The sequence below is a fragment of the Seriola lalandi genome, unplaced genomic scaffold, assembly GCF_002814215.2.
Source record: "Seriola lalandi dorsalis isolate HSWRI2012SDOR001 ecotype SW California unplaced genomic scaffold, Sedor1 jcf7180002054885, whole genome shotgun sequence".
Taxonomy (NCBI): Eukaryota; Metazoa; Chordata; class Actinopteri; order Carangiformes; family Carangidae; genus Seriola; species Seriola lalandi.
Genome location: NW_019525437.1, coordinates 6,201,525 through 6,223,130, shown reverse-complemented (window position 1 = coordinate 6,223,130; position 21,606 = coordinate 6,201,525). Strand labels below are relative to the sequence as shown.

General features: G+C 41.5%; 1 protein-coding gene across 3 annotated transcripts; it reads left to right on the top strand.

The window, feature by feature from the left end:
* Positions 1 to 10,164: 10,164 nt before the first annotated feature.
* On the top strand, positions 10,165 to 21,106 carry b3galt2 (UDP-Gal:betaGlcNAc beta 1,3-galactosyltransferase, polypeptide 2). Of its 3 annotated transcripts, none has more exons than XM_023428817.2 (2): positions 10,165 to 10,341; positions 18,714 to 21,106. In XM_023428817.2, exon 2 carries the CDS (start codon positions 19,064 to 19,066, stop codon positions 20,387 to 20,389), a length of 1,326 nt encoding a protein of 441 aa, XP_023284585.1. In that variant the 5' UTR covers positions 10,165 to 10,341; positions 18,714 to 19,063; the 3' UTR covers positions 20,390 to 21,106. The 3 variants fall into 3 exon arrangements, with proteins under 3 accessions (XP_023284585.1, XP_023284584.1, XP_023284586.1); XM_023428816.2 differs by having other exon boundaries at positions 10,165 to 11,020; XM_023428818.2 differs by lacking the exon at positions 10,165 to 10,341 and adding an exon at positions 14,285 to 14,960.
* Positions 21,107 to 21,606: the final 500 nt, after the last annotated feature.

Below are 21,606 nucleotides of genomic sequence, written 5' to 3'. Positions count from 1 at the left end.
AATAACTCCAGTCAGGGTACTGACAGAGGACACACTTTTGGTTGGATACCCAAATTAACTTGATAATAAATTAGGAAAATGCTAAAACTTGGTATTTGGTATTTTGATCACGGTGACTGCGATGTGGCATCTTCACTACTGATGCGAGTGATATCTATCTATGGGTGGGGTTATAAATGAACAACACTGGATTACACAATCAGGTTGTACAGTTCTTTGTATATAGCTTTACATGCTGTGCGAATGCCCTTAACGGAGGGAAATTGATTGAAACTGTGTCACCTACAATGAGTCAACAATCATCATAACCGGGCTAATGAATGATACCGTGAGACACATATTCACTAGAGTTGTCACTCAAAGAAAAATGAAAGGAAAATGTAATTTTCCTGGCTCTACAGGCTAAATAGCAGCAAGTGGAAGCTTTGAACACCTAATAATAAGTCTCATACAAGACGTTTTCTTTCCGCCAATTGAAAGCATCAGCTAGACTTCATCTATCCTTCGCAGCTGCCTGGCAGCTCTTTTTTTCTTTTTCTTTTTTTTTTAAAACCTTTTCTTTTGCTAGTCTTCTCATGCTGTGAATCATGTTTTTCTTTCCCTTTTTTTTCTCTATGATAACTCACAAAGCTCACGAAGAGCGTAGTCAGTGATTTTGCACTAGTCATAAGATGAGATCAAAAATATGCTCCTTTTCCTTTTGCGGCCTTTTACCTTCCCTTCAAAAACACCCTCCATCCCATTTGCTCGTAGTCTGGGGTTATTTCATAGTGGCTTACTGTAGGATGAGGTGGCGGGGCAGTTCATGTGTGAATACACCTCTGACAGTAGTCACAATTCAGGGACTTTTGAAAACCACCCATAAACAACAGTGGAGGGCAAAAGATGCTTACCGAGGCAGTAACTGTAGTCGAAGTGAAGCACAAGTGCTGCTGGAGGAGGCAGCGGTCCATTCAGGAGAGTCCCGGGCCTTTATGTTGATTCATTACTCTATTAGGCCTCGTGACAGAGATAAGGACCGGCATGTTTCAAAGTGATAGCTGACCTCTGCGTTTTACCCATCCCACCGCCAACACGCCCGCAGCGGACACCGTTTTTCAAACACACATGCTCGCTGGCGCGCGGGAGGGCAAAACGCGAATGAGCTAACTCCCACACCCACACACGCCTGTGTACAAAAAAACTTCAAAAGGACACATTGACAGAGAGAATCACACAGGCACTGACACAGTGTTAATGTGTGAACATGCTCCTGCACCTGTAGACTCACGCACACACACACACACACACACACACACACACACACACACACAACATGTACATGTCCACGCACACACATCTGTGCTCGTCCAGGAAGCGAAACTTATCATAAAATAGCCTTCAAATTTTCCATTGCGTCACCTCGTGAGTAAACCAAAGCTGCCGTGATTCTGACTTCACACTGTATTTCCCTTAAGTAAACATCAGCTGACCAGCTTGGTAACCACTGGAAAGTTTCAGCAGGAAGTAATGAAGTGATTGAGTGTTCTTTTTGTCCTTTTGAAATCTCCTCATCTAAAGGACATCTGTCACTGCAGAGGATTGTAAAGTTTACTGGGTGAAGAAGTTCATTTCACTCTCAAATAATAAAAATTTAAACTGCTATCGCTTGTTTCAAACTGGGCTCACCAAAGTGCAGAGTTTCCTCATGCTGCTTTGACAGTAATAACGAAGTACTAACTCAATCAAGGCTGTATCATCGTTCCACTTTAGGAGGGAAGGAGAGACAAAGCGCCAGACTAAAATATTATGGAGTACTGGGGTTATGACATGAATGAATCATTGCTCTTTCTGACAAATGCTTCGGTGGCTGCATGCTAAGAGTACCGGCAATAATCTGTCTTTCATGAGGAAAAAAAAACCACTCTGTATGTCCTTCGAACGCACTGCAGGAATATTTAATTTACAGAGCGACTACCTCGAAACCATCTGGAGCAAGAAAACAAACAGTTGTCTTTGAAGGAATCAAACGTCTTTTTGCTCTGTTTTTTTTTTTTCAACTGAGAAAATGCTCAAATTGAAACAAGATCCCTGCTTTGATCTTGAACAACAGGTCCACATACAGTCGACCACACGACGCCGATGGAGTCTTGTTATTGTGAAGTAAGATGCTTAGCCTGTTCCTAGACCATTTGCATAATTAAGTCTAAGCAGCTTTTATTGCAGCTCTTGATACTCAAAACCCGTCTGTGGTAAATCAGGCCCGCACGAACCGATCCTGTGCGTGTGTCATTAGATCTTCCAGTGTCACGTGGATCATGGCTCGGACTTCAGGTGAAAGATTCCTCGACTGTGCAGCTGAAAAAGACAAGATCTTGGTCTTGAATAAAGCTCCTCTGAGAAGTAGCAGGAATGGCACAGATGCAGACATATGTTGTCAAATACAACTAAACATTTATTATTATTTTCTGGGTGGTTGTGAATGAACAGTGGAAAATAATTTAATACATTTAATCAAGTTCTGTAAACTTAAGTACATTTTCGATGGACTCTACTAACTGGACTAAAATAAGTAAATGTATTAAAAAGTAAGTGCTAATTATATATAATATATGTTTTGTATTTGCGGAATTAGTTTTTTTATTTTGAATATTTAAATACATTTTGATGTAATTCTGATTTTAAATGAAGACCTTTTACTTGTAATGGAGTATTTTTACAGTGTGGTATTTAGAAGTCCTTCTTCCACCACTAGTGAACTTAAATGAAGAGTCAATATCAGTCTGATCAGATTCTGTCAGTCACACTTTTTTAAATAATCTTTACCTCAACAAATCATTTTTGTCATTAAAAACAACCAAACAAAAAATACTGTCTTACTTATCGACGTATCTAATCATGTAGTTTTGGTTTAATAGGTAGAAATTTTGAGATTGCCATCTCTGAGGTTTCTGCTTCCACCCCAGTACAATAGGTACATTTCATTGGTGTAGAGCAACAGCAGTGTCTTACCAATACTGCAAAGATATTTAAGTATCAGAGATATTTACCGATATCTCAAAGATATTGGTAAGATATGGGAAGTGTCTTCCCCTCAATGAAAGGTCAGAATAGTCCATGAAAACTGTGGATTGCCATGAGTGATGGAGAGACCCAACACATAAAACCATCTATCTGCATGTCTTATAGCCACTGGGGTTAAGTGAGAAACTCTTATTTTTGTTTGTTTGTTTTTTGATGAACTGAACCTTCAATCATGATTATTTCCACCAGTATGTAATACAACAGTAGGTTCAGCTTTAAAATTCCTCCAACAGAAGCCCTTAAAGAACTGCAGTTTCAACAATTTTACTAAAACATACAGTATTATGCAGTGCAGAAATGGTTTGAGAAAATCTGACATTTAAAGCAAAGAAAGTTTGGAATCGAAAAGGCAAGAGCAGCGTTTGAGCCACGTCCAGATTCAGTTGTGCTTACATTATCAGAAAAATACAGGCGCAGAGAGCATACAGATACCTCCATTTCCAATACCCCTGAAGATCTATAGACACTATCTCTCCACACCAGCCCAGCTGTGTCAGCTGAATACCATTTGGTAACACAAAGATTTAATCAGAATTTCACTAATAAAGAACGACCTCACCAGAATACCCACTGATTGATGCCTTATCTGTCTGCTTTCTGGTGTTGTAGGTTAGAAACTCTGCTGAATCCAGGCACAATTTTGGTTCCTCACTGGTCCTGGACCCGAAAGGTCCCAGTTCATGTTTAGACAAAATTTTTGAGAATATACAAGCATTATTGACAAATTGCCCCTCACAGCTTTTCAGATTACAGCTCTTTTACCATGACAAAACATATACAAAAGCCTTGTGTCTGATTGGCAAGCAGTTCCATTCAAATTGGATACCAAATATCCATCTCCAGCAGGTTAACTACAATTCTGAATCAGTGCACAATGTCAATTAAACTGCAGGTACCCATAGCAACATGAGGTTCTGTGCAGGTGCTACTTATTAACAGTTACATTAAGAATACCGAAGGTAAGAAAATAAAGTGTGTTAAACAAACTAGATAGCTAGTCCTACTTACATTTTCCTACACTGATCAAACCCTGGAACAGAGGATATGAATAAAGTGGTGTTTGCGATGAAAGAGCCTGTACTGAAAAAACACAGTTTGTCATATTTACATTCCTGTTTGCGTACACATCTAAAAAAATAGCTAGATACAATGTGTTAATTAGTGAACTTTGGAGGTGTTAGTAGACTTTTACCTTTAACTAAACTAGGCTAACTGTTTTGTCCTGCCTTCCGTCTTTATGCTAAGCTAGGCTAACCACCTGACTATAGTAGTAGCTAACTTTGGAGAGGTAGCATGTGCATATGTATGTGGGTTTTCAAAGCTCTTTCACTGAAAATAGCCCGTCTTCAGCACTCACTGCTCTCCATGTGTTTACACTGACTGGTTTTGCTATTAATAAAAACAGGCAGTCTAAAGCAATTTGTGATATTGTTGCTGAAAGGAAAAGTATCCAGCCATTTCTTTATATTGCTAATAGTTATAATCCCTCTCTGCTCATTTTGTCACTTGACTGAATGCGAAAGTCTTAAATGGATTGCAGCAGCATTCAGTTCATAACGAAAACTAAAAGGTTTGACTCTTGCTCTTTTAACAACAACAATCTGCAATGATAAAATCAGCTGTATTTACTGCAATAAAACGGTGTTTAAGAACATGCTCATGGTTGCAGATGATGATGATAATATTTTACACACGGAGGAACCAGGGCTCACAGCAGCCCATATGTAGTCTGTCTGTTGGCTGACGACATCCCATGCAGGCATCTGGGGCCTTAAAGCACAGATGTGCAGTTGATGGAAAGCCACTTAAACCACTCAACCACCCCCCCCACCCCCCAAACCGCCCTGATTTCCTCCTACACCCTTCATCTCTTTAAAGCATATTAATGTAAAACTAATTGGATAATGGTATACCACATATTATAATCTGAAGTATGTGTTACGTAATGGATTAAATAATTACCATTTCTAAGAGCCAGATAAGCGTGTATTTATTTGTGGTAGATTGTTTATGTTGCCATGTTATGGACCATTTTCAGCTTTGAATAGCAAATAAGTTATATTTACAATATTGTGCCCTAGAATAAAGATACAGATATTTATAGGCTATTGCTAACAAGGAACAATGTGATGTAGAGAAGTCTATGAGTATTACATTGCAGTTATGTGTGGCCCCAATCCATACATATTTGATAAGGATTATCTTTATTTGGCACCTGCCTTGATATTGTAAACTGCCTCCTTGATTTGTGAATACACTGGTTTAATTGACATAAAACATGCCTTTGCAGACTATCAGGCACTGAGACAACATCCTGGTTTTCTTTTTCCTTCTGACCTGCTCTCTGACCTCTCCTCAAGACTGGATGTCCGAGATTATGTTGCTGACAATGACAACAGAGTCTGTTGTCTATGTGCATTCAAATAACAGCAACCAGACCATCTTATTTTTCTTTTCTTATTTTTAAGTCTGGTTCACAAAGAAGTCGCCTCTCACTTTCCTTTCTTTCTGTCATTACGTGTAAACGCCTTCCCCTTCAAATTGTCATATCAGTGTGGATTTTTTGATATTTGATTGGAAAGGCTGTTAATTATGAGATCACCTCGCAGCATTCTCCTCACTTAAAAGAAATGCGATCCAACCCTCGATAACTGTACATGACTTCACCTCCAGCTCTTCTTGTTTACATGGCTCATTGGTACATTGAGTCTGCATCTCAGACTGTCTGGCCACATCTATATCTGGCAGTGACGACCGGACAGCTCTGTCTTTCTTTAGCCCAGGCAATGACAAGTATTTTATATACAGACACGTCTTGATATGATTGGATTGGATATACACATGGGATTAAAATGTGTTGCCTGTAAACAGTCTGACATCAGATTTGTCTTGTCTTGTGAAAAAACACAGACAACCATGCACGTACACTAGCTGTCATCACTCTGCTTCTATATATTCAAAGTCAACTTTAACTTTTTATTGTTAATTCTTCCATATGCACGAGGCATATAGTGAAAGCCGTTGACAGTAAACACCGCAAGAATCCAAGACAATCCGCTCTGACAGGCATGCTACTATCCAAACCGCCTGCCAACTGTGTGAATTGCAGGCATTTTATGATTGGATCTGCTCAGGAAAATGTGTTTCCATATGGATGTGGCATGCATTACAGTTTTATTTTGTCATTAAGGTGGTTGAATGCATCTCTCATCGCACCTTTATCTGATTCCCCCTGTATGTTGCCAGATATGTAATTTATGAAAATTATATATATATTTTTTTACTTAATCAAAACATGCACACATGTAATTAAAACGTGTTGATTGCAGGTGGAAAGGTGTCGGCCATCTGCAAAATCAGTTTTTATAGCAAACGTCAGTCATCGTGCCCTGTCGTGATATGAATGATAAAAGTCTAATTTAAACCGGTGTCATTTTATGCTAATTAGTCTCCAAGATAATATGAAATTCAGCGAATTAATGCTTAATGCTTTATAATGTGTCCTCTTTTATAACAGAGCTGACCCCCCCCCCCCCCCCCGCACACATCCACAACCCCCCGATTTTTATTCATTGAATGGAGGCCTGAGTCTGAGTGAAGACAAAGATATTCACAGAGACATCACTGCCTGCACTTGAGGCTCTGCCACAGGACATTATGACTGCACTCTTTAAGAGATGCAATAACAGCTCACATTTCATCTAAGACTGCGTTTCCTAAAAGGTGTAGCGTTGAGATAACCAACTTCGAGCAGTGTCTGAGGGGAAAAAGAGAAAGTGAAGTACAAAACAACCTGAGGAAAATGTGCATTAGAAAAGAATTAGAACAAAGAAAAATCTATTGACTCATCAAATGGGTTAACTCACATTGTGAATAGGTAGATATAAACGTATTATTCTCCATTTAATTCAGCATTTCTTCTCAGAACTTGCCAATATGGCGAATTGACCAGGACTGAAAGCATAGAAATTAGAAATTATTCAAATGCGAAAGGGGTTCCAGGTTGCTATGCAAATGCTGGCCCATTTGTGTTTGAACTTTATTGCTTCGCAAAGAAAAGAAACTGTGGCTGTGCTGTCATACTGTTTTCCACTCTTTAGAAGTGTGTTTGAAACAAAACAACAAGAATAGAAAAGGCAATAAAGAAATATGGTGTCTGTCTTTATTTGTTTCTTTCGCAGGAGTCATGTTTTGTGAATAGTGTCTCACCCCGTGCCAAAGCACACACATTATTTTATTGACTTTGTACTTCAAGGCATGGGGTGTTTAAATTTAGTGAGATAAAAGGAGATCACATTACAGGGGCTCCAAGGCAAGTCTATAAAAATGAATGCAGACATTTTTGTGGGGGGGGTTTTTTGCACAATTTCTACCGTACATGAGGACATCTTGTGTATGTGTGCATGTGTCTGTGTGCAGGAGGCTGAGTTACAGCAGGAGAAGCGGACTTGGTGCTCCAAGATACTCCCCGAGCACCAGCAATTAATGATGACAATTTAAATTTTGATATGCCGCTCCTTGCTGAGGCAACCGGGCTGGACAAGTTGAGGAAGTCACCTATCTAATAGATGCCACATGATATTAATGTACACAGGCGCGCTGCATCTAACCTGGCAACCACGGGAAATCAATCACCACCCCGGCATTACTTTCTTTTGACAAATATGCTCTCACCGGCCGGGTAGCAGAGCTAATGGCCTCCAAAGTATTTCTGTCAGAGACACAGCTCCTATTAATTATTCAGTCACCTGTGCTCCTATGCTGTGGTGCTACCTTACAATATTTACAGTGCTACAAGAGGGCTGCTCTCCCACCGGCTTACTGTCCCTGAAGTAGCGAGCTGCTTTTGCATGAGCCATAATTCCATCTGCTCCACTTCTACTGAGAGAGGGAAGAGGAGACAAGCTGCTTTCATCGTTTATCAAGGAGCACGCCGGTCTCTGGAGGTGCATGAGTGTAAACATGACTGATGGCTGATGAAGGGTTTGCATTGTGTTTAAGTCATTAATGAGGCAGGTAGAGTTTCATCATCATGCTGTAATGGAGGGAGAGAGTCAGAGCAGTCAACGGCCACGAGTGTGTTTGTTTTATTTTATTTTTTGTCAGTCTGCGTGTGAAAGGACGCTAAATATAGCTGATAATCATGTGTGCATAATGATGTGTTAATAATGTTGCAAACAAGGCAAACAAAATGATCTGTTTTTGAATTAAAAGTGTTTTAAAAAGGTCCAGCAGACACCAAGCAGGCCAGCAGGGTTAAACAAAGAGCGCAACTGTGGCAGATCCAGCTGTTACCAGACAACCACTGGCCACCATGCTCTTCCTGAGTTAAACCCCCCCCCACCCCTTTCTTTTTTTTTCACCCACAGAGGAGGAGTGCTTGGTGGTGGGCTTGGGAGAAGGAGGAGAGAAAGGAAAGGCAGGAGCGATGCTGCATTCATGTGAATGTGGGAAAAGTGGGAGGAATGAGTTTCCTATGTGGAAATACCATCCACTTCAGCTTTCAGGCAGAAGATACTGTTTGCAAATTTTCTTTCATAAATACATCTGCTGTAGCTTGAAAGAAATTTCCATCTAATTTTTCAATCAGTAGTAAAAGTAGCCCACTGCCAGACATGGATACGAATTTTCTGGATCTTTTTTTTTTGTTGTTTTGTTGGGGACGAGAGGGAGGATCGATCTGCACAATAAAGCTTCAGAATGTCCATTTAAATACTCATACTTTCTCTTTTCTTTCTAGATATTAATATGATAGCTATCAATCCGTTATGAAGTTTAATTTAAAAAAACAAACAAACAATATTTTACAGTATTTTCAATAAAATACATGAATACACTCCAAAGGACCAGAAGTATGTGGACACAAAAACAGCACACCTACATGTGATTGTTGAACATATCATCCCAGAACCATGGGCACCATCTGCTGCTAGAACAGATCCACTTTTCTGGGAAGGCTTTGGCTCAGGAGGTGGAGCAGGTCGTCCACGAATCAGGAGGATGGAAGTTCGATTCACAGCTCCTCCAGGCTGCGTATCCAATTGTCCATCAGTGTATGGGTGTAATGTATGACAGTATGGGTGAATGTAGCAAATACTGTAAAGGTCAGTAGGACTATATAAGTGCCAGTCCATTTTCCATTTACAATATTTGGAAGCCTGAAAAGGTGGCTGCAGGGATTTGCTCTCATTCAGCCACAAAAGCATTAGTGAGGTCCAATGCTGATCCCAAAGGTGTCGGATGGGGTTGAGGTCAGGGCTCTACTTTTGCCATAAAGTTTGAAGCCCAAGCCCACACTCTCTGACCAAAACTACTCAAATTACAGCTAAATTTTCACTTTTGAAACGTTGTAATTTCAGATCTATACTTGAGGCCTACTGATTGTGTATCCATGGTAATGTCCTTGTTTCTTGTCTTTTATGTTTTTATTTAAAAAGGAAGGAGGAATACTTCAGAGAGATTAATGGTTGACTTTTAACATCTTCAAATGATTAACATGAACATATGAATGATCTACAGCACAGTTTCATGAAGGTACGTTTTATGGCCGAGACATTTTTATTGCAATGTGAATATGTGGCTATGAAGAAACAACGTTAGAACCTAAAACAATGAATTCATTTCAAAATCTCTAAAACTAAACTATGTCTTCAAACAGTGGGAGACCCATAAATTTACACAAGATTTAAAATTTATGATAAATTTTTAACGGCCTGATCCAAATCAGTGCTTGTCATGACAATTATAGTAACTGCCGTTTAATGTAATAACTCCTTAAATTTTAATAAAGTGTTCCTTTAAATGGAAATTGAATAATGATGGAACAAGACTATATTATCAGCAATTACACAGGCTATACCTTTAGTGAGTTTTAATTAGAAAATGATGTTTTGAACACTTTTTCAGTTGGGGTGTGTTCGTGTGAATGTGTGTGTGTGTGTGTGTGTGTGTGTGTGTGTGTGTTTGTGTGTGTGTGTGTGTGTGTGTGTGTGTATGTGTGTATGTGTGTTGAGGGAGGGATGCTTTTTGCCCCCACGACCCATGAACGCAGCATAAGCGTCTAACTGGGTCACGTGAGATGCTCCGCTAAGAATGCAGTGACGTGGTAGAGTTCCGTCAGTGTAGTGGTGTCTGACAGCCAGCCTGTCCGGGCCAGCAGCTGCCTTGCCCGGCTGAAAAATCCGACAGGGGTCGGTCCTAAAGGCGGAGCGGCGGAAAGATCCGGGAGAGGGGAAAAAAAGAGGGAGCGGACTGATAAACCGAAGCGGGCAGATGAAGGTAGACGAGTTATTGTTTTTGTTTTGCCTGCAGGACTCGGGGAACATGTTTTGGCAGTGACTGGACTCAGGGGTGGAAGAAGAGATTTTTTTTTTTAATTATTATCATTCTGTGTATCTCCATCGCTTTCACTCCGCTTTTACTGTACAACAGCCTGCCGAGCATCGTGAGGGACCAACCGCGCTCCCGCTCCTCTGCCGCCGCTGCTCTCTCGTGCTCCCCGCAGATCGGATAAACGTGCGTGGATGCTGTGGTGTTATCTCCTACATTTATATTAAATAACGCCTCTGGAAAGCGACGTTAACTTGGATAAGGTTAGGAAACAACAGCGAAGCAGCAAGAGGGGGCAAAGATATTTAAGTAGAGGTAGAGGAGAGCCGTGGTGTATAGGCTAACGGACATAGGGAGCAGGAGAGGAGAGGGAGAGTCGCAGCAGGAGGAGAACCAAAAACCTGCAGGTTTGTTGAGCCTGTGGGGATGAGGACGAGGAGGGACGAAATACATCCAAGGTGTCAGTGTGATTAGGAGAGGAAGCTCGGAGAGGGGACGCACTAAAGCCCAGGTTGTTTATGAAGCAAGGAGGCGCCGATGGCGGGTAAAGGCACCAGGGTTCACACACTCCGTCAGCCGACCGCAGCCCTGTCAGCAGCCGCAGCAGCAGCAGCATGATGAGGAGGAGGTACGCAGCACTGCACGTCTCATCAGTCCCCCACATCCTCATTATTCATTTAGCCTTCCCCGCCCTCATCTCCCCTCCATTACATCCAAACATCCACCTTTTCCAGTCGCCTTTGACTAGTATCCATCAATCCATCAGTTTCTCCATCCATGCCCGTGTCCCAACATCCTGCATCTCCTCTGGCACTTTTTTGGACCCCCAGTGGCTCTCTAAAATGATGCAAGGGCCCCTTAGGCAGGTGTATCCTTGCTAATTAAGAATACTTTTGATTTTATTATTACTTCACTCCCTAAGGATGAATGTTGATGACAGCTTTCATTCCTCCTTGCCCACAGCAGAGTCATTTTCTTTTTCTCCCATCAGAGATTCCTGAAGGTAGCATCTCTGTCATTACATGGGGGTCAGCAGTCCATTCTGTATTCAAATTAAATTTAGGAATCCCCTCTTTGGACCTGCCAAGAAGCAATACCAGGAGGTTTCCATTGATTCAGCTCAATTAACAGAGCTTTTTATCCACTTCATCACGTACAGCTGTCTGAGCTATTTGGCACTAAAGCTTATGCATACTTAGGGATATCTGCTAACTGCTGAGATTGACATTAAAAAAAAAAAAAACATCAGCTAAGCTCACCATCAGGGTGTTCACTCTGCCCACTAGACTATGAAACTTTAATAGGGTCTAATTTTCAAACCACCTCATAATTTATTGCCGTGGCATATGAACCGACAGCCCTGAAAAGTAAGGAGAATAGAAAAAAACAGCCGGGCTTTATTAATGAAGTAAAACAGAAATACTGCTAGAATTAAAGTCAGTGGTAAAAGTTGGCAGTCGCACAATGAGAAGGAGTGGATATCGCCCTCATTGAGTGGAAGAGAATCACTGTCATATAATATTTACAACAGCTACAGTGGCTCGCAGCTGCCAAAGCTTTATTTCCCAGAGGTCTCTTGTATTTTTGAGGCGAGTTTAAAGAGGTTTCTCGATCCTTTGTTAAAACCCTTTTTAAAGGACGAATGAATCTAAAATGTTTCACTGCATGTCGATTATATAGCTTTGACTTGTACATTAAAGGGTCGGTTCCCACAAAGTACAAACAAACACATTCTTTTGGCCTTATCTGTTCAAGTTTTGATATCTTCTTCTTCTATATCGTATTTTTTATGTACATTAGGGGCAGAAAATATGAAATGAAAAACATCCATTATAGTTTCCTAAAACCCAATGTGTAAAAAATTGCTCTTTTTTGTCCAACTAAGAGTCCAAATCTCAAAGATATTCAGTTTACTGTGACTTTAGACATAGAAAAGCATTATAAACTCTTAATGCAGACTCTGAAACTGGAGATCGTTTGGTATTTTTGCTTGAAAAATGATGATGACTAAACGATTATCAAAGTCGTGATCGGCTAATTGAGTGGTCTTCATCGTTTCAGCTTGGCAAAACATCATTGGAGAGACAGTTCCTGTTTTCCTTGGCAAATGCACAGATTATATTATTAGCAGTTGCACGGGCTGTAGGGTGTGTTCCAAACAGGTTCCCAGTCACTGGTTGTCATTGGAACTAGTTGTCCTCATTATGTTAAGGTGGAGGCAGGCCCTCCTATAGATACAATTAAAAGTAAACTGTCTTCATGGCTAAGATACCACAAGAGAGGTTTTTGTAATTTGGGTGAAATGACCCTTTAAGGATCAGATGTGGTCATGTTGTGTGATGTGGGGCTGCAGTGGCCTGGCCCAGATCTGACAAGCCTCTAGTGATGAAGGGTAAAAAAAAAAAAAAAAAAAAAATTACAGCTGGTCATCCTCTGTCACTCGTCTGCTCTGAAACACTTAGCAAGAACGCAACCCTCCCTCTCCCAGCGGTCCTATCCTAGTTGAGTCACATATACACCAAACATTTTCAAAGGGTCACTTCACTCAGATACCCCAAAAAAACATTTTCTCTGTTCCTTGCAGTTTTCCGTTAGGGCTGATGTACTGGACAGAAAGTTTGTTCTAGTGACAACTTATTCAGAGGAGCAGGGACACTGTTTATTGGAAAGATATGTTGCTGTGAAATTTCCAAATGTCAACACACTCATTTGTGTTTGTATTTGGGTTCTGGCATAAATCTCAACATCAGATTTTTAAAAACCCCTGCAGGTAAAACTGAAAATAGCGCACTAAACAGCGCAACAAGAGAGAAAAAGAATAATGGACACAGTTACATTTATCCAAAAAAAAAAAAAAAAAAAAAAAAAAAAAAAAGGCAAATGAATCAGAAGTCAAAAGACAGCGTCTCATGCTACCCAAACAGTGCTTGCTAACTAGTTAGCTAACTAGTTAGCAAGTGAGGAGAGAAGTATTAAGAGTTAGCTTAAAATAAATAGATGCTAAAGAGTAAACTATTAAAATTTATGGATAAAAAAAAAAGTTATGGATAAGGAGTTGAAAGAGTTATGTAAAAGTGGATAAATGGTTGCAGTATGTAGTTTAAAGTAAAGAATAAACAACCAAAACAATTAGCTACATTAATGGTTGCAATAATAATAAATAACGGATAAATAAGTTAGCTAGAAATGTATGACTAAAATAGCTTAAAGAAATGAAACAGGTAAATGAGTTAGCTAAAATCATTAGATGAAAATGGTTAGTCAAAAATAATGGATAACTGCTTGAAGTGTCTTCTGCCACTGGCAGTAATGCACCAAACCAAGCTCAGTTCAATTGTATGACAAAATCTTGTAACAAGATCCACTTATATATAGTTAAAAGTGTTACGTAACATCCAGATTACAATCAGTGCAACTGTTTGGAACATAATGGTTGGTGTTGGATAAAGGGGTATAGGAGTTTACGATGAAAAATAAATAAAAAGGATGGAAACTTCTTTCTTATACAATAACATCTTGATGAAACATTTAAATTTGCACAAGAATATAAAAATCCCTTCCTTGCTTTAGTAAACGAGACCAGCTGGTCAAATAACTCAAACAGAACCAGACGGAGAGAGAGTGAAAGTCGCGAGGAGTGACCATCCCTCACATCGATTCCGCTTGTTTTCTTGCCAGTCTTTGTGAACTTTTTGCTGCAATCAGATGGTAAACAACAGTCAGAAAATGACAGGTTGTTGAGGAGTAGTGCAGCTGAACAGGGTCGAGGAGAGCGACCAGGGCGAGGAGGGTTTAAAATGAGATCACAGCAATGCCAAAGAGGGGGTGAGCTGGGGGGGGGTGGGGGGGGCTCCAACAGCCTTCTCTCCTTCAAGCGTCTGGTCAGAACGAAGCCTGGGGTTGAATTCCCTGAGGAGCCCAGAAGCAGATGTGAAATTCCTGAATTCCTCAAAAAAAACTCATTGCTGTGCAGGCCAAAGCACAATAGCAGTGAAACTAGCTCAATGTTTCTTGCCAACATAAGCAATACAGCGACAAAAAACCAAACAGACGGGTTTCAAGGAGAGGCTGAGCGATTGAAGATAAAGCTGATTCTCTAGACCAAAGGCATTTCGAGCTTTGATTTCCTGGTTCACAACACGGAAGCTGACAGTTGACACCAAGAGCCAGAGTCTTAAATAGATACAAAACAATCTGCGTTGTCCTCGTTCACTGCTGGCGATATTTATTGGGGCGTTACAACGGTATTCTCACCAGGCTACGATAAAGCAGCAGACAGACAAACTTCATGACTGATTTGAAGTTGCTGAAGCCTCCTTAGACTGCAGCACTCCGGGGTGTGTCAGAGAATTAAGGCTAAATAGAACTGAAAGTGCTGAGTTTTCATTGTTTTTTTTTTCATTTGGATGTTGAACAGACATCTTAACTGTGCTGCATCAAAATTGAAAACCTTTGTGAGTAGGAGGAGACAGTTTTAATAGAAAAGACATCTATAGCACTTGTTGCATCATTTTGGGAAATCAGGAACAGTATGTATCCTTCTCGTGACTTCAAATTCGTTACCAAATGTGAGTATACAGCTGTTTTTTATTAGTATTCAGATTCTATACTTTTTTCTACAGCTTAAAAAAGCTGCATTACAAGTTAATGTCTCACATTTGAAACTGCACTTACATAGCTCACTATTATTAGCAATGAACTTAAAGGTCCCATATTGTATAAAGTGACATTTCCATGTGTTGTTTGATTATAAAGCAGGTCTACGTTCTATATTAATACTGTAAAAGTATCAAAGCGCTCAGTCCACAGAGAAATGCACACAGCCTGTATTCAGAAACTGAGCCTTAAAACCAGCCGTCAGGACTTCTGTAACCTTGTGATGTCACAACAAAGCAATCACCACCCTCAGCTGTGCCTCAAGTGCCGCGCATTTTTATTGGATATTTTATTATTTTTCTATTCTATCATTTAGAAAACAGTCAGCCAGTCAGAAGAGATCCTCAGAGCCTCTCTTCTGATTGGCTCACTAACCTGTTGTTACTAGAGCTCCAGAGAGAAGCCTGAGAGAGGAGATGTAAAACTACACTGAGATGGTTTTTGGTTCTTAAAACCACAAATATATCTTCTTATGGATAAACATTTCAAATTAAACACTGGAAAAGTATAAAATATGGGACCTTTAAAGTAACTTCAAGCGTTATTTGGAACAAAAGAAAATGTTTGAACATATATCTTTTGGTGCTCCGAGGAAAACGTGACAGGCTTTTTTTCATTAATCATTTAATTACGAAAATAATTGCTAATTGTTGCTAATTGTTGCCAGATCCTCATCCAGCTGCAACATTCACGAGTTCTTTGTCAAACTTGTTTTTTGGCGTATGTCAGGGGATTTTCTTTTTAAAGAACCCTAGGTTCTTTTCACCCTGATGAAGGCAATGAGTCACAATGAATCACAACACTTAGTTAATAAAAAATTAAATCTAGGACTGTAATGGCTGAGTGAGGACTGTTACTTCAAGGCAGTGATATTAAACCAAAGGAGAACTTCAGTCAGCCACATAATCAGCCAGGCCTGTTTCAATAAAGCAGAGTTTAACCTCCTAACTCCAGCGAACAGCCTCTCTAAACGGCTCAACAATGGAGGCTGCATTTTTTTCCCCGAGGAAAATGTGTCACTATCACAAAGTGCACTGTTTCACTGAATGAAGGTCACATCCTCATCGACATCAGCAGAGCTTGTTTTGCATGCATTACACACTTTGTGGAGGCATAAAACGGGCCAGACAGTTTATGTAGGCGTGCAAACAGAGAAATCTACCTGTGGAGAATGTATGTGTGTGTGTGTGTGTGTGTGTGTGTGTGTGTGTGTGTGCATGTGCACCTCGCTGTTGAAAGCCTGTCCTCTTTTTTTTTTTTTTTTTTTTTTATTATTATGTTTTGTTTTTCCTCTAGGCTTGAAGCTGATGTGGTGACAGGGACGACGCTATAATGTATGCCTAGTATGTCACCACTGTGTCATTCCCCCAGCCTTCGTTCTGATTATTGACCGCTGCAGAATCGCTGGGGCTTTAATTAGTGCTAGTGTAACTAATTGGCTTGCATAGAAGTGACATTGATGGGAGGCAAGAAAATGAATTAATGAGGAGAGGCATTGGCAGATTAAATAGAACTGCTAAAAAGTAAAAATGGATGCCTGATCTCTCGGCAGAATTGGCATTTACGCTGAAAACAAGAAAACAAAGTCACACACTCAGCCATTCATGGATTGTCTACATGTGAGCTTGTGGGTGGGAGGATGTGGCAGTGTGTGGGCATCCACTACGCACGTGTGTCTCTGTGTTCGTACGTATTTGTGTGTTTACGTGCCCCTCTTGTTTGTGCACACTTCATCAGAGCTCATGTAACTAGATGTTCATTTAGTTGACAGGAGAAGCGCTGGATATGCTTCGATGTAAAGTATGTTAACCTTTAAAACAAAGCCGGCTCTGGCCCCTCTCATTCTCCTGTAATTGCTTGCGCTGGGTAAGCTCACTCGCCTGAAAAGGTTATCGTGTTCCTTGCCAGTTGTCATGACGAATGAGCAAACATAGCAGGAAATGAAAATTGGAAGTTCAGAAAAATCTGCCTCACACTAAGCCGGCATGTAGCATTTGCACAAATATAATGCTCTGTTGTTCAGCATCTTCAAATTATTTAAAAAAAAAGCAAGCAAACAAATTAAAAAAAAAAAAAAAAAAAGCAACGCAGGCAGCCAGTAAATTAATACACTCACGAAGGAAGGATGGATTCAAGACTTGCACTGCTGCTGCATTAATATTCACTAGAGTCTAGCACAACCTGCAAGTTTCTGCTGGCATATTCTGTTTTCTCTGCTGATGTGTGTGTGTAAGTTAACATGCACAGCAATGATGATGTATGTATATCTAGTGTGGATATAATTATGTGTTTAGTGCACACACACACACACACACGCGCGCCTTACTGTTTGTGCAGTATGTTTGTTCTGTATATCATTAAGTCTGGTCCGCATTTGATTTCGTGTTGATGTGTGTTTCTGTGAACACCAAAAAATGATTATGTGTGCAGTATTTGGTGTGCATATGATAGTGTGCAACACACAGTAAATGTTGTGCTTGTGCAAATGGATTGTTTGCCTTGGTGAGTTAGAGAATCAAGGTGCGCATACATGGTCGCCTTCGTGCCTCCCTCGGTGCACAACCCCCTGTGGGCAACAGATGCAATCGCACACATCGCATTTCTGTCTGTGTCGTCTGTGTTTGCATGTGTACATTTTTTCCTTGCATGTCCTGTATTTATGGATGTGTGAGATCGAGCAGCCTGGGTGGTCACAGCTAGACAGTAGGCAGCATTGATAAGCCGAAGGTGGAAGGTGAATGGCGGGCTCAGGCTGTTATCATCAGAGGTTTGGCTCAGGCTTTGGCACCACTGCCTGCTGGACCCTGAAAACTCATTTTGACAGATGCATCTCCTCCCCGGTTGTCGACGCGTGGTGGGGGGCTGATGACACTCGCTCGCCCAAGCGGGTCGGTGTAGCGTTAGCCGGCACCACATTGAGCAAACCTGCAATTTATACTTCTGCCCCAGGCGTTAAGCTGAATAATGACATGCAAGAGGCAACCACCGCTTCACTATGTCAGCGCCAGCTCAGAGTTTCCACAAAGATCTTTATAGAATATTGTCTGTTCTTCACTATTTTTAGATGGTCTTAACTGTGAGACGAGTTTGTGATGGTCTAGGAAATGGTCCTATTGTCTGTTACTATGTAAAGCAACAGGAAAATATGCTCACAGTTGTTTTTACTGTGGGGTTGAATTAATCTGAAAAACTGTTTTGTACTGTGTCTCAGCAAAGAGACACACACCTGGATCTAGTTAATTTTCAATTGTACGTTCCTTTCCTCCACTGACATATTTGCATCAGTATTCTCAAAATTTCCCATCCTCTTTCCTCGGGAGGTCACAACCCCACAGCATGCTGCGTTCTAGGTCCCTGTCCAGTGAAAGATGCAACAACGCTGTCATATTGACTCAGACATTTACCACAGTGAGCAATGCACCCACAGAAAGATATAATTGGGGCTTTTGCATCTGGAAGAAATTAATTCAGAATTATTGTGAGTGTTCCAAAACAAACCATAAATTAAATGATTAAAAAACAAACTCAGTTCTTCCCACAATAGAATGAATAAAACACATCTGCAACTCAAATAATTGACATATGGCTCAGTGCCAGCGAATAGGAGTTGCTTTTTGGACCACAGCCAAGACTGTTTTCTCTGTTTCTTTTCTCTCCCTTTTCAGATTAGAGAGAGCAAACACAGAGGAGGTGACCCTTATCATATCCTGAAGCAGACGAGACGCGGAGCATGACCCTGTGTTTGTCTACGGTCCCAAAGAAGAGCCAGGGAGAAGCCTCTATGGCCAGGGAATCATCGCCCTCTAAGCTCCACCAGGAGCCCTTTTAAACCTGCTCCAAGCTGTACTGGTGGACTCAGTTGTTCCCTACTCCACCAGGAGGCTCACTCCAACCCATCTGCCAGCTCAGATAACCCTCCGATTGTTGGCAACCACATGTTTGAGGTGACTGTATGTGACTGCCGCCGCCGCCCATTCTTGAGCAGCAGCAGCCTCCTGCGACCCCGATCTGCACCATGCAGTGGAGACGGCGGCACTGCTGTCCCATCAAGATGACCTGGACCATCAAGCGTTCGCTCTTTCGGACCCATGTGGCAGGCCTCCTCTCACTGGCTCTGCTATTCACCCTCTTCTTATTCTTCAGCCACCAGGACTGGCTGCCGGGACGCAGTGGGCCCCGGGAAAATCCACTGACCTACACCATTAGGGGCTTCCGCAGCCCCAAGGGAGAAGCCAACCAGAGCAGCTCCCTGAGGAGCCTGTGGAGAGAGACGGGGTATGTGCCGCCAAAGCCTCTGCTCAACCTCAGCTCGCAGCAGGCAGAGGGTGCGGCAGGAGAGGCGGGAGGAGGGGGAGGTGGAGGAGGAGCCAGGATGGGTGTAATGGGGCTTGGGGACTCCATGAGCACAAACAACAGTTTACAAAAGGAGATGGGTGTGGGTGGGAGGCTCAGCGCTCAGCCCTACCGCTACATCCTGAACGAGCCCTTCAAGTGCAGGGACACCACACCTTTCCTCATACTGCTCATCGCTGCAGAACCCGCCCAGGCCGATGCCCGCAACGCCATCCGCCAGACCTGGGGGAATGAGAGCGTCGCAATGGGCCTGGGGTTTGTCCGTCTTTTCCTGCTCGGCACAGGGAAAAGCTCCGACACCTTCCTTCAGAGCAGCATAGAGGAAGAGAGCCGCGTTTACCATGACATCATCCAACAGGACTATCAGGACACTTACTACAACCTGACCATCAAAACCCTGATGGGCATGAACTGGGTGGCCACCTATTGCCCACACGCCTCCTATGTGATGAAGACAGACAGCGACATGTTTGTCAATACTGAGTATCTCATCCAAAAGCTGCTGAAGCCCGAGCTCCCCCCCAAGCAGAGGTACTTCACCGGCTACCTGATGAGGGGCTATGCACCAAACCGAAACAAGGACAGCAAGTGGTACATGCCGCCGGAGCTGTACCCGAGCGAGCGCTACCCGATATTCTGCTCAGGCACGGGGTACGTGTTCTCAGGGGACATGGCTGAGCTGATCTACCAGGCCTCTCTCAGCATACGCAGGCTGCACTTGGAAGACGTTTACGTGGGGATCTGCTTGGCGAAGCTGCGCATCGACCCGGCGCCCCCTCCCAACGAGTTCCTCTTCAACCACTGGCGGGTGTCTTACTCCAGTTGTAAGTACAGCCACCTGATCACATCCCATCAGTTCCACCCCAACGAACTCATCAAGTACTGGAACCACTTGCAGAGCAACAAGCACAACGCCTGTATCAACATGGCCAAGGAAAAGAACGGCAGGTACAGACACCGAAAGTTTCACGGAGAGAGGCCTCCGTGATGCGTCCTGTGACTACCACCTGCTTCAAAAAAAGGGAGATGGGTGCACTCTTAACTACAGCCGGTGGATGGCATGTCGAACTCAGCACTATACACTATATGGGGAAAAGCACATTGTTTTTGGTATTGTGTACAGTCGATGATCCAAACTATTTTTTTAATTTGAGAAAAAATGTTAAGTATCGTAAACCTGGTGAGCTATTTCTAAAGAGGGAAGTGGGGGACGTGTGCGATGTGGAGCATGCACAAGTGCAGCTCAAGAGTGGTGTTTATGATTATTCAGGTGCCAACAGAAAGGTGGTAATTCATGCTACGGTTAATGTGAGGGATCTCTTCTAAAGGGTAGTACAATATCTACAATTCTTTAATGAAAAAACAAACATTAAGACACAATTGTGTTTACACAGACAAAGGGAAATGTACGTGTATTATGTCAAAAGTTACACTACCTAAATATGAATGAAAGTATCTTTGACGTTGACCAGTTATGCTGCCCTGTTTCTCAGTGTTTACTTTACATATTTATCAAAGAACACAACTCTATCGAGAAGGTTTATCTGTCATATACTGTATTTTATTTTGAAAAAAATCAACATGAAAGCACTCAGAATCACGTCAGAGATGACTGAGATTGTATTTTTTAAAGCTTTACATTGAGTATAACTGCACTTGAGAAAATGTGCAATGAATCAAATAACAATTAAATGTACTGAATTCATCTTGTTTGCAGTTGTGTGTGTTTTCTCTGGGGTCCTTGATTACACACGAATGAGTGGATTCACATTGTGATCATTTAAACCTGTTTGTATTGTACACACTTCTTTTGACAAAGTTAATTTCTACATTTTTAATCATAAACTAAAAAAAAAAAGGTTTTTGTTACACATGTGTGAAGAAGTTATGTGATTAGATTGGATTTCAGAGTGCAATTCAAGTTGCATTGAACATCAATCGCAAAACATCAAATGCTTTTATCCATATTGTGATATTCATTTCAAATATCTCAAACTTAGGAACCAGTTGCAGCAGCTAAGATATTAGCTTAGTTATAATGGAATCGTCTTCATGGTGAAGATTTACTTATCACTTAGTTAAAATGGGTTGCAATAGCTAAAGCAGTTGTTCCGGAAAGATTAGCTGCTACTAAACTAGCTGAATTAGCCACTGTTAACTGACAAAATATTGCTAGCTTGCTAATATTTATCCGTTAAGAGTGAA